The sequence below is a fragment of the Ictalurus furcatus genome, chromosome 5, assembly GCF_023375685.1.
Source record: "Ictalurus furcatus strain D&B chromosome 5, Billie_1.0, whole genome shotgun sequence".
In the NCBI taxonomy this organism is placed as follows: domain Eukaryota; kingdom Metazoa; phylum Chordata; class Actinopteri; order Siluriformes; family Ictaluridae; genus Ictalurus; species Ictalurus furcatus.
Window position 1 is genome coordinate 8589364 of NC_071259.1, and position 13495 is coordinate 8602858.

A 13495-nucleotide genomic window follows, 5' to 3' on the forward strand; every position below is an offset into this window, starting at 1 on the left:
TCTATTATAATACAAATGGATTTTTGTGGGGAGAGAAAAAAAAAGGAAACAGTGCATTTAGGAACCAGCTTTACAACAGCGGCAGAGGAGTAGGAACAGTGCATGTATGTGTACAAATCCAGCCTGTGCTTTTGTGAAAATAGCAAGTAAAAAGTGAAGAGGAACTAAAAACTAAAATAAAGGAGAAAAAAGTGCTGAAGGTAATGTGAATTCAAGTAACAAATTCTATAAGAAAGTTCTGTCGCTTCAATATTTTGTTCTCATCGGCTCTAACGGTGTTCTCCCAGGCTTAGTGACGTCTCTAAAGCCACCCCTTTTGCAGCATGGGACAAAAGCTCCACCCACTTGTCCATTAATTCTTCATCCGGGGCACTGAAGAGCAGTGCATGCTGGGAGTGGCTGAGCCTGAACACATGTTTGCCTTCTGACTTCTCTGAGGGTGTTAATGTGCTGACCTCATAACCAGGTACAGAGATCGCCCGGGTTCCACGTGCATCCTAATGAAGAATAAAAATAGTCACTGCTTAGGGAAGACAAATATTCTCAAAATGATTGAACTATTTCTGGGTGTCAACAATCAGAATACATCAGCACATTAGGTCATTATAATTTCCCGGGATAGGATTCAAAATCACTGTGACCCTGACCAGGATAAAGCAGTATTTAAAAGCTTACAATAAAAGCCACACCAAATTATTAAATTCAAATTAATTTCCCTATGATTTAATGTGGCCATTTTGCTAATGTTTTCATAAAAAGCAATAAAACCTATATTACTATTGTTTATGACCTAATAATAGAACAGGTTAACCCACACAGGATACATTTATGAATGTTTAATATCCTAGAATAATGTATGTGTGTGTGTGTGTGTGTGTGTGTGTGTGTGTGTGTGTGTGTGTGCACGTGCATGTGAAGACCATTTTTACCATATAACCATAGCTGTTTATACAAGTATGAGGTGACACAAAGGCCAAATTCATCAATCATTCATGAGAGAATACACAAATGAAATGAGGGGGAAAAAAACAATAAGGCAATGGCTATAAAAATGATTACAAGAATGAAAATGCCCATATTCACTTTTGGGGCATTAACTTGGAAGTATAAAACAATCAGAACAAGCTGCCTGTTAGAAGACACAAATGCATTTTACTATCATACACAGAAAAAGCATGGTTAGAAGCAAACATATCCTCAATTGATTATGAATGGAGATTAGCATTTTGGGTCACAAAATCCCCAAATCTACAATTATATGCCACCTCCTTGCTAACAAACGTTGTGGAATTTTTCATCTAACCACAAAATGCAAGCATCTGGGGTTTGCTAGACACTACGGATCTTTGAATAGAACTGGGTTCTATGGTCAGATGGGACAAAAAATAGCTTTTTGGCACCAAGGTGGATTTGGTGTAAAAATAATATTGGTTAAACAAAAGTATGGCTGGTTTGTAAAAGTCTGTGGGAACCCAGTTAGGACACATGGCATAATGGACTCCATGAAGAACCAGATTTTTAAAATGAAAATCTCACTGCCCCTGCTACAAAACTAAAATTGGGTCAAAGTTCTCTTCCAGCTCTTCCAGCAGGACAATGATCCAAAACCTGTGGATCATTGTAGCACTTCATTTTTTGTCACAATTGTGAACAGTTTCTCAAAGGGACCAAGAATGACAGAAAGAGGAAAAAAAAAACTATCATAAATTGGAAAGAACAAAAGGAAGTTGTAGACCAACGGAACTGAAAATAAAAATGTGAAGGAGTAACTGAAGAGAGTGAAGAGGGAGAGACAGATTAAGGTGAGTAAGCAACGGTCAGTTAGTGTGAGGTCAGCAGCGGGCTTGTACAATCCACCTGACCTCAATCTCATTAAAGTCGCAGACAGATAAACACAACCACACACACACACTGCACTACCTGGCCTCCAGTCTGTAGGTAAAGCATTAGTGGTTCTGCCTTTGTTATTGCCACCCAGGTCTTGATCCAGTTCTTTCCTTTCTCCTGAACCAGGAGCTGGCTGCATAGTACACAACTATCATCTGTCAAGGAGAGCTGCTTCTGCAACACCACATGAGATTAGACACAAAACAATAATTAGACCAACAATAAAATAATAATAGAAAAAAATGCATACAGTATTTTTTAAAAGTGAAGAAAATGTGGTCCACAGAAGCATGTGGTCCAAAGCCCTGTTTTAAATGTAAACCGGCAAAGGATCAAGTGGTAGGAAAGTAAAATATGTATGTGCGTCTTATACTAGCACAAATACAGTGTACGGGCATATAATTATTCTGAAGTTAAAATAACCCTGTTGGCATAATTATGCACGTATAACAAGATTACTTGTGTCTGTATTATTGGGTCAGTGTATTACCTGCTGCTGTCACAATAATGCAGAAAATACTAAAAATAGCACAGACAGTTCACAGCATGAATGTGCGTGTAGGCCTGTTTACATATTTAGAAACAGGAAACAAGATTTCCTCCCCAAAATGATTTTTTTATTAAATCCTGCACGGCCATAACTAATCTCTTTTAGCCGTACTTCATTACAGATGTGAGAGAGCTGCTAGTCTATTAAAAGGACTGGAAGAGGAGTATGTGGTATGTGTGTTACAGAGCACTTATGGAAATATGTGGGTGGTATCTTTAAAAGCCCAGGTTGTGAATCATATTTACGTATGTATCATAACTCCTGGGAAACTATAAATAATTGTGGAACATGTTCTAGTGTCATTTTCTATTAGCTGTTTAGCCGTCATTTACAAGAAATGACTCATGTAGGATTTAATGCTTCTCACCTCTACCACTGTTTTTTTCTTCTGCTCAACATTGCCCCCTGGCGTCCCATCAGGTCCTTGCTGGACTTCGAAACACTGCTTACACATGCGGATATTCTTGGTCTCGGACACTTTTGAGCATTTACCACAGACAGCCTGCAGGGTGCAGCAGATGTGTAGGAAAAGTCATACAAATGCATACATTCATGCAAAGGGCATATAAATAGGACAATAGTTTGGCTTTGTATTGTCCTAAACAAATGAACTTTATGTTGCCAGAAGTGCAAGTTCATTTTGACATTAGGTTAAAAACTAATTATGTTTTGGAAAATCCCCTACACTCAGAATTATAGCCTAGTACACACAGTTTTAGCCTTATAACCATAATTTAATTAATCTCTAACAAATAAAAATAACTCAGAAAGTAACTGAACAATGACCATGTTAGCTGACTTGAAATTGCTTACAGTATACTTTATCTGGAAGCAGAAAATACCTGAGACCTAGCGAATATATATTAAATGGTCACAACTAAACTTTACCCCACATGAGCACGAGACAGACATTCACTTAGCACTGCCACTCACCGCTCCGCAGTTCTTGCAGTGGTGCTTGCGTTTGGTGAAGTGAAATGTCTCGTTGCAGCCCTTACAAGTCTCCTTCTCCTTGTCTCGCTTCTTCGAACTCCTCTACACAGAAGATTTACACATGCACGGACATGTTTAAAGCATGCAATGAAGCACAGTAGTGCACCAAAAGAATAATGCACTACTCAGTCAAATTGCTAATTTGCTGCCATAATAAAGAGATGAAAGGAAGAGAGAGAGCGTGAAACACACACACAGAGAGAGAGAGAGAGAGAGAGAGAGAGTCCATGTTGCAGAGATATCTTACTCACCCTTTCATTCCCACCTCCATCTGAATCGACAGATGCATTACTCCATGGACTCTGTGGAGAGTCAAAAACATCAGGTTCATGCAGTCATAAATGGAACAAGTCGATATCCTTATAATAATGTCTTTATTGTAATTATAGACCAATTCCAGTCCTGGAGTGCCAGTGTCCAGCACAATTTGGCATTTCCCCTGCTTAAAAACACATGATTTAATTCACCACTTTATTAGAAGGAACAATCAAAGTGAATAATCAGAGTTAACCTCTAGCCCTCCAGAACTGGAGATGATTGTGGTCATCATTTGTAATTTGACTCGTCTGATATGCTTATGTAACTTGTTTGTGTTTGCTAATTTGAGTCCCAATATCTCCTGATATTCTACAAAGTTGAACAATTATATGGATATGGACAGACAAAGAGACATGACATAAATACACCAGCAATAAACACAAACACAGAAAATTGTTCAGCTGAAAAGACAGAGCAAAAAAAAAAAAAAGAACTAAAAGAATACTGTACCGGTGAATCAGGTGCGTGTTCTTCATCACGGGATAAGGAGCTAATGAAGGCTTTATTAAATGTCTCACTTTTCTGTTTTTGCTTATCTATTGTGGCCAAGAATACCTAAGGTAGAGAAACACATACAGACAGAGAGAGAAAGAGAGAGCGAGGTGGTTGACATTCATTTTTATAAATAACAACACAAAGTTTCATGGTTTAAATTTGTATGTGTATTGCCTGTGCAAGATATCACTTCTCCTTCAAAGAGTGAAAGTAATTCAAAACCGTCAAGACGTATAGCAAAAACGTATTTAAATAAGACACTGGTGTACAGCTGTAGGAACACGTACACTGAACAAATCTGACCACAACAGGGCTTGCTGATTTTTTTTTCAATATGCACTGAATACAACTCCCTGAGTTCAAAGTTTAAAAAGAAGCCTGCTTCTTGTGAATGTCATTTACCATTCCCACTGGTTGTACCAGCATTTACCTACAAACCTACCTTCATTTATGTTTTGCTACAATTTCTCTGCCATTATGTATAATAATATACACTGACCAGCCATAACATTAAAACCACCTGCCCAATACTGTGTAGGTCCGCCCAAAACAGCTCTGACTCGTTGAGGCATGGACTCCACAAGACCTCTGTGCTGTGGTATCTGGCACTAAGACGTTAGCAGATGTCACCAGACCCCTTTCAGTCCTGTAAGTTGCGAGGTGGGGCCTCCATGGATCTGACTTTTTTTTGTCCAGCACATCCCACAGATGCTCGATCGGATTGTGATCTCAGGAATTTGGAGGCCAAGTCAACACCTTGAACTCTTTTTCATGTTCCTCAAACCATTCCTGTACAATTTTTGCAGTGTAGCAGGGCACATTATCCAGCTGATAGATGCCACTGCTATTAGGGAATACCGTTGCTATGAAGGGGTGTACTTGGTCTGCAGCAATGTTTAGGTAGGTGGTACGTGTCAAAGTAACATTCACATAAATATCAGGACCCAAGGATTCCCAGCAGAACTCTTCTGTGGGATTGAACGAGACGGGCTAGCTTTCACGCCTCACCAGCATCAATCAGCCTTGGGCGACCACGATCCCTGCCGCCGGATCACCTTCCTTAGACCACTTTTGGTAGGAACAAACCACTGCATACTGAGAACACCCCACAAGACCTGCCATTTTGGAGATGCTCTGACACAGTGGTCTAGCATCACAATTTGGCTCTTGTCAAAGTCACTCAGATCCTTACATCTGCCCGTTTTTCCTGCTTCAAGAACTGATTGTTCACTTGCTGCCTAATACCCCCCCCACTTGACAGGTGCCTGTGTAATGAGATAATCAATGTTATTCACGTCACCTGTCAGTGGTTTTAATGTTATGGCTGATCGGTGTATATTATATATATATATATATATATATATATATATATATATATATATATATATATATATTGGAGGCAACTCTATTGACCAACTCTAATCCTACTACTAAAGCACTCCATCTCTCTCTCTCTCTCACACACACACACACACATCTTACCTGGATCCATTCCTGCTTTTCTTCAGCATTTCTGTAAATAAGAAAAACAATTTTGAACCAATAAAAAAAAATCCATCTACACTCACACATGCGCACACACACAGGATAGCACATCGTACCTGGCCTGCAGTTCGAGAGACCGCTGCTTGCCGACGATTGTAAAAGTGTGAGCCAGGTTCTGCTTTACATTCTCCTGGACCTGAAATAGTAATGTTTCATTAGCTCTTGTATACATATACCCACAAAGCTATTACAGCTAAGTATTCTCACTTTCACATACTGTTATAACGGAGAGAGTTAATTCCAATTAAAAATCATTATGACACACAATTACTGTATACCTCCATGCCTGCTATGTCAATTCTCTCTCTGACGCTAAACTTCTGTCCCATGAGTCGCAATTTAGGCACACAATACAGCAACATGTTATTGAACTGTGAAGAGAGCATATACAGACAATTAAAACTGTATGAATGTTGGACAATTTTCTGTACATTTTTTTAAAGGATTCTTTTTGTGAATGTTTGATTACAAGGAGATGAACAGTGACTCATGAATAAAGACTAACCAGGTAGAGGTATCGGTCTTGGGCTGTGCCATTTTTAGCAGACATCTTCTTTATATGACCCTCTTTGATAAGGTCATTAGCTGGATTAACAATGTCTTCCTCCCCACCCAATCGTTCATGCACCTCCAGTAGCTTATTCATCTTCTCCTAATGATGCACACAACATTAAAAGTCTTTTAGCATGTGCCATATGCCATCTTTTGTTGTCTCTCGGACACAGCAAGCAAACATATAATCTTACACTAGAGAGTTGGATAGATTACACAGGTTAAAAACAGGAAAATTAGTACAATATACTCTTTACAACCATGGTGAGCAGAAAAGCATCTTAGCATGCAAAACACATCAAAGATTCCTGTTCTTGTCTGACAGGAGAGGAACCCAATGTGGTCTTCTGCTATTGTAGCCCATCCACCTCAAGGTTTGATGTTTGGTGCATGCTGAGGTGCTTTTCTGCTCACCACAGCTGTAAATAGTTATTATCTGAGTTACTATAGCCTTCATGTCAGCACAGACCAGTCTGGTCATTCTACTCGGATCTCTCTCATCAATGAGGTGTTTCCACACACATAACTGTCACATACTCAATGTTTTTTTTTAATTTTTCGCACCATTCTGTCTCAGAGATCACATCTTTTCTCCATTCTGATGAATGATGTGAACATTTGTTACCATTCAGTTATATTTGGAAATTATTTTTAAAAAGATAATTTATTAAAATATTATTTGCTTTATTAAATAAAAAATAAATAAAAATCACCCTTCATTAGAAAATGGCCAATGTATAATCAAGTAGACTAAAGGAACATAGTAAGGATGAGAGAAACACAAGCAGAGAGCAAGACAGTGTAAACAATGTGAGAATGTAACAGAAAACACATTTGCATATGAGACTATTAAGTGAACATAGACAGGAAGTGGAAACGGTGCATCCTGTCTGACAACAGGGTGACAGTGAGGGGAAAAACAGCTACACTTACCATCTTCTTAATGGCTGCATTAGAATGGTTCGCTGCTGTGGAGATCAAATCCAGAGCCTCTGAAAGAGTGAGACAGATAAAGTCAAAACACACACACACACAGACACACACAGACACACACAGACACACACAGACACACACAGACACACACAGACACACACAGAAGATTTAAAGTGTCCGGTGACTGATTAATTGCACGGTTTAAGTTTAGAAACACACGGGATGAAGATGGCCACAGGTTTAACAGCACTGGATGGATTTGGTGGTAGACACAGTCAGACATAAACACAAGATACACAAACGGAAAGACCTTTTATGGCTACATGATGACCATGCTAAAACGTGACTCTTATGGTTCATTTGAGATTATCGGGAATATTTCTGGTGACAATCTGCCTATGAATAATAAGAAAATTACAAATGTATAACACAGTCATGTAGATTACACACAACCAGTCAAAAGTTTAAACACACTCATCCTTAATTTTCCCCCCACACATTTTATAATAATAAAGTCATCAAAACTCTGGAGTAACACAAATGGAACTCTGGGAATTATGTTGTGATAAAAAATCCAAAATAATTTAGTATTTTAGCATTTTTTTTTAGGCACCCTTTTTGCCTAGAATTTCCAGAAATGTATTCTTGGCATTTTCTCAACCAATTTGACCCTGAGATTCTTTTTAAACAGTGTTAAAGGAGTTCCCACCTACGCTGGACACTTATTGGCTACTCTTCGGAAGATTTAGCTACAAGTCATCCATTTACAAAAAAAATTTCTGAAAATGAAATGTAAGTTTTCTAATGAAAGAAATAAATATGTTGGCACAATTATATTTGTCTACAACTGTCTCCAAACTTTTGACTGGTATTGTATATATTTCGATGCATCATTTTGGTATTGGCTCAGCAAGGATTTTGACAACATTTTCAAGATTTGTTCATGTTTCAGACAGCTGGCATTTTTGTAGAATCTCAAGATAAACTTAGGCCAAATTCTAGAAAGGAAATACTGTTTACTGCTATAGTAAATTTGTTAAGCTAATTTAATCTACTGCAAATTCATATATATTTAAGTATCATTTTATACTGTTTAACTCAAAATCAGTCTTTCTTTCATCATATAATAAGAGCCAAATACTGTATATGCACATATGTCTGCTCTGTAATTTAAAGGGAACATGATAAAAGGAAGAGGAAGCGTGGAGTGTTGTAAGGGTTGAAAGTGGTCACACACACACACACACACACAAAACACACACAAAACACACACAAAAAGTGTTTCTGGATACACTGTAGACAAACTAGTTAACGTACTCTCTGCATCTTTCCTATCTGGTGCATCACTGGGCAGTTTCTTCAGGTAATCTTTGAGGAGGAGCTCATAACGAGGAATACGCTGCACTGGCTCCAACATGTGATGCTGCAGTGTCAAGTTACCACATACATCCTGCTTCTGCATGCCCACAAACACACACAAAACAGCTGAGTATTCATCAAATACAGGGGGGAAAAAAAAAGTTGTTGTTTTTTTGTTCTCTTACAGTCTTTGTCACAAAATAAGCAATATAGTTACTAAGAGGGTTTATTTGAGGAGCAAGGCTTTAACTTGAATCCTTTAAAGCTAAAACTGAGACTTGCTTGATTAGGTTCACTTCAGTGTAACTGAAAATGGCCACTGCATAATTACTGAACTATTAAGATATGGTCAAGGATTCTAACTAGTTTTACTGACAGGTCCAGGTGAAGTTAAGTTATTACCAATTTTTATGTTGATCATTATATAACTCCATACATTTGCCAGCTCACAAATGACACACATCCATACACCGACTCTGACCTGGATATTCTGAACCACGCTTTTGAAAGCAGTCCTCTGGCTCCATGTGTTGACCAAGTCCATTGCAGGGTCAAAGTTTTTGACATATTCCCCATACATCTTCATGAATGGAGCTAACTTCTGCAGGATATCACCTATACGTGGAGTTGTGTTCCTGTAAAAGGCAGTCAGATACACAAATACATTGGCACATGTAATCACATGTACAAAATTGATACTGTAAAGCCAGACTGACTGACAGACTTTCACACAAAAATACAAATGCACACCAGCACAAAATATTTCTCCACCATCACAGATAAGAACATAAATAGTCATCTGCCTCCATATTATACTTGTTAAAAACACACGCGCACAGGCCATTTTTGTCAAAAGACAGCCAATCAGGGTCTGAAATGAACTTTTTCCTTCACCTGCCACAGTGGCTGGTCATTTTAACAAACATTGTTTTAAATTATATAATTGATGTAAACAAAGTTTAAAACACTCAACTATTGAATCATACATAAGAACACAATCCTTTCCCTTTACATGCAATACCTGGCATGTATGCGCTTATGGATAGTTCAAACAAAAATGAAAATCCTGTCATTAGTTACTGATCCTCAAGCCTTATGACTTTCTTTCTTCAGTGGAACACAAAAGGAAATGGTTAGGCAGAATATCAGCCATAAAGTGATGTATAATGTTTGTTCAGCCACTGGTAATCACGAGCACTGAGGGAGGAACGAGTACAACTAAATGACGCAAATTTAGATATCTATTTTTGTAAGCCCTACAAGCCCTTGTGCAAGAAATGTTCCCATCAAAGTGGGGGCTGACCAGACAATTTTACATGCCACTTACAAGTGTTGTTATTCGCCCGCATTTGGCGGGTGCTAATTTCATACCCTTCAGCAAATACATTTACCTATAACTTGTTCACCAAAAACAAGCAACATTTTGAAGAAATAGTTCAGCCAAAATGTATCTGCTGCTCACACTCAAAGTAAACAACGACAATTAATTAAAGTCAATTAAATTGTATTTGTATAGCCCTTTTAACAATGGACATTGTCTGAAAGCATCTTTACAGAAACATATAAACACAGGATCAAGATTAACCCCTTAAGAATATGCAAATGATCGCATGGTGGATTTATATTTTTGCTTTGTTCCTTTTTGTGTTCTGGGTTATACTAATGAGCTATATACTACACATTAAATGCAAAAAAAAAAAAAAAAAAATTGGATGTACAACTTGCATTGTTTCTTTCATATGTAATGATTGAAAAAGAAAAATAAACCTTTGTTCTTGTGCATGTATGACATGACAGAAATAAAGAAATCTCACCACTCTTGAGTAATTCGTGTCTGTAGCTCTGGCAGCAGGAACTGATGGTGGAAGCGGTAAATGGAGGAGATGTTTGAGAAAATCCCATTAATCACATCCATAGGAATCCCTGCCTCTGTCAACTTGGTACAGAACACCTATAATGAGAATATCAGAGAGAGAGAGAGACAGAGAGGAGAGAGATAGAGAGGAGAGAGCTTGTTAACCAAATTTTTTTTTTTAATTACATAAACTTATGTGCACTAATAATTCTTATTCTTTACCCAGAAAATAGTAGGTCAGATATAAAGGACAGATTTAATATTTAAATAAAGACACCATGTTTATCCCTCATGTCCTGTTAACTACAAAAAGGCACACATTTTGGATCATTATGAATGAAACTACATGTGTGGAAATATACACAAAAAATCATTCAAGTGCTTGGGAATCAAATGATCAAGATGGAAACCATGTGAATTAAAATGACTTTATTGCTTTATATTTTTAACACTCCAGTCAAAAAGGTTGGAACAATCCATTTTAGATTTGAGTATATTACAAGTACAGATCATTTAGTTGACTTGTCTTTGAAGTGAATACAGAAGTATTAGTTAAGAGACTCATGGTACAGGGGTTTTGGGTAAAACATTTACGTGGGTTAGAAGCAAAAGAAAGTAAGACGCATGAAACAGGAAACAGTGTGAGACTTACCTGATCTAGCAGGTTGAGTCTTTTGACATACGCTTCCTCTGTATGGAGGAGTTCTTGTGCGATATTGAACAGCTTCTGAGACTCAGACTGCAAACCCTGGGAAAGAGAATGAGACGGGGAAAGTAATATTACTCTCAGCAACTGAACAACGCTTACTGAAGTTTTCTTGTGGGGCATTGATTTGACAAGGGTCTGTAGTGATCCCTTAGGTATTGAGGTGTTCTGCAAAATCAACAATAAAATCTCCAGCTAGACACAAAAGTAAACATTTCTTACAGTTTACAGTTCTACAGTTTTCACACGTATTCCTACAAACCATGACTCAAGTGATAAAAAAGCAAAAGTGACGCATTGTGTGTGTCTGGTTAGACCTTAAACCAATTATTCAGTACAGCTATCTTATTCTTAATATTTAAGCATAACTATAATGTGTTAAAAAGGCTTTCCTTGCACAGTCAGACGTTATTAAAGCAAAGGGCTAATTAATGCATCATTCAGCATGCATAACAGTTGTTGTTGCATCTTGGTAAGTTTTTAAATTGTTATTGTGGCTGATGAAGCAGAGAGTCCAGCTGACGTGTTTTTAAATATAATTAATCAAACTTGTTTAATGTGAACAAATAGCCACAAAGGTCAAGAGAGATTGCATCTAAAAATCTGAAAACACACGCAGAACTTAAAATGCCCCTCATTAAGTTTCACACGTTCATATGTTTTGATGCATTCTACAGTGGTTTCCACATTTCCATGAACTTTCAACTATTTCTCGTCCTAACCCATCAACTATCCTACCTACCGCTCTAACAGCAGGTGACCTCGACTGACTCCACCCCTCCCTCTCTACACCTGCTTTCCCATAGCAGAAAAATATTATTCAAAAACAATGTGTAAACAGTGAACATTAGTAAACAATATAAATCATATGATTATTCCATCATATGATCTAAAGAATATTTTGCAAATTTGGAGCTTTCATATTAACAAATCATTAAAGCGAAGTCCAAAATCACAAGAGCACAAAAATGCAACATTATTAGATTTTGTGCTTTCAGTGGTACTCATCCTATAAATGAAAGAACATTAAATATTTTTTTGACATAGACGATCAGCTTTTTAATGTAGGCTTGAGAAAGGTGCTATATAAATAAAAATGTATTCTTATTAATGTTGCTCTTGTTGTTGTTGTTATTAAAGCTGTGATGGTGATGCATACATTCCACGTGCACGCGCACACAAACACACACGCACACAAAGCAGGCAGGAAATGGGGGATGATGGGTAGAGACAAACTGTAAAGATATGTTTGCCAACAAAACCAAATACTTCACCTCATGCAAACTTGACTGCAGGGCTTACTATACCCCCTAGGTGAACATGGAACTTTGCTACTCATCATTTACTTTCTTTTATCAGTCCCTCCCATCTGGAAATGTGCCACCCCATGAAAACTGAATCACTAAAAATGTGAAGTCCCTCTTCCTCACTCACAATTACACACACACACACACACACACACACAGACAGACAGGGTGTGTTCTGTGTGTTCATATGTGTAGGATGTTTCCGGTGGAGATCAGAATGAAAGAATGAATGCTTCCTGACACACCTGGATTTAAAAAAAAAAAAAAGAAAAAAAAAAAAAAAGACCAAACACTTCATACGTCTTGTTATTGTTTCTCCTGCTCTTATTTTTCACTGACATTCCCTCCAACTCTTGCCAGGATCCATGACAAGCGTACATTAAGCTGCTTAAATAGATTCCTCGACTCTGCAACAAAACTGCAGTCACAAAGATCAAATCCATTCAAGATTGATTAAATTCATCCCAAATGTTGGTCCTTAACCATCTCGGTTCCTTTACTATAAAGCAAACTTGTTCACCAGCAGCTTGTATTTTAGCATGAAGACTGAGGCTGAATACGTCTTTGTTCTTTACTTTCTGTAAAAGTGGAGTCCGACCCACACCTGTGGTGGCTTGCAATGCTTCCTTCCCGATTTGCACTGCATTTTAGGTAGACTTTTAAACATATCTGTTCATAGAGGCTTTTCAATAAAATGCAAAGTATTGGGGAACGGAAGACCGTGAAATATTAAAGGAAAGACATGAACAGCTTGACAAAGATACACTGTTGAAAGAGCAGAACTTGATACTAATTTTGCCTGTAACCTGTCACAATTCAAAACAGGAAGACACAAATGCATAAACATAAGGCGGCATGAATTGAATGACAATGGTGACTACAACCATATCCTTAAGCTACCAACATAACTTAGTACTAAAAACAGAGCAAAATCATTTCCTCCACAGGAAAGGTGAAAGAGGTGTCTTTTCAATACCTCCATTTTCTTTGTTTAG

The 13495-nt window shown here is 37.7% G+C and overlaps 1 protein-coding gene across 1 annotated transcript in view; it reads right to left on the reverse strand.

Annotated features, from left to right (window-relative positions):
- Window positions 1–13495, reverse strand: part of fgd (faciogenital dysplasia) — a 65026-nt gene that overhangs the window by 994 nt on the left and 50537 nt on the right. The window contains exons 5-19 of the mRNA XM_053624622.1: window positions 11140–11235; window positions 10447–10583; window positions 9114–9267; window positions 8591–8729; window positions 7274–7332; window positions 6294–6440; window positions 6067–6159; window positions 5845–5924; window positions 5726–5756; window positions 4199–4303; window positions 3682–3732; window positions 3371–3472; window positions 2805–2939; window positions 1921–2061; window positions 1–497 (exon numbers count right to left, since the gene is read on the reverse strand). The exon at window positions 1–497 is cut by the window's left edge and continues 994 nt beyond it. Of these exons, the coding sequence (XP_053480597.1) occupies window positions 270–497; window positions 1921–2061; window positions 2805–2939; window positions 3371–3472; window positions 3682–3732; window positions 4199–4303; window positions 5726–5756; window positions 5845–5924; window positions 6067–6159; window positions 6294–6440; window positions 7274–7332; window positions 8591–8729; window positions 9114–9267; window positions 10447–10583; window positions 11140–11235 (1698 nt within the window). The 3' untranslated portion in view covers window positions 1–269. The remainder of the gene's footprint in view (window positions 498–1920; window positions 2062–2804; window positions 2940–3370; window positions 3473–3681; window positions 3733–4198; window positions 4304–5725; window positions 5757–5844; window positions 5925–6066; window positions 6160–6293; window positions 6441–7273; window positions 7333–8590; window positions 8730–9113; window positions 9268–10446; window positions 10584–11139; window positions 11236–13495) is intronic.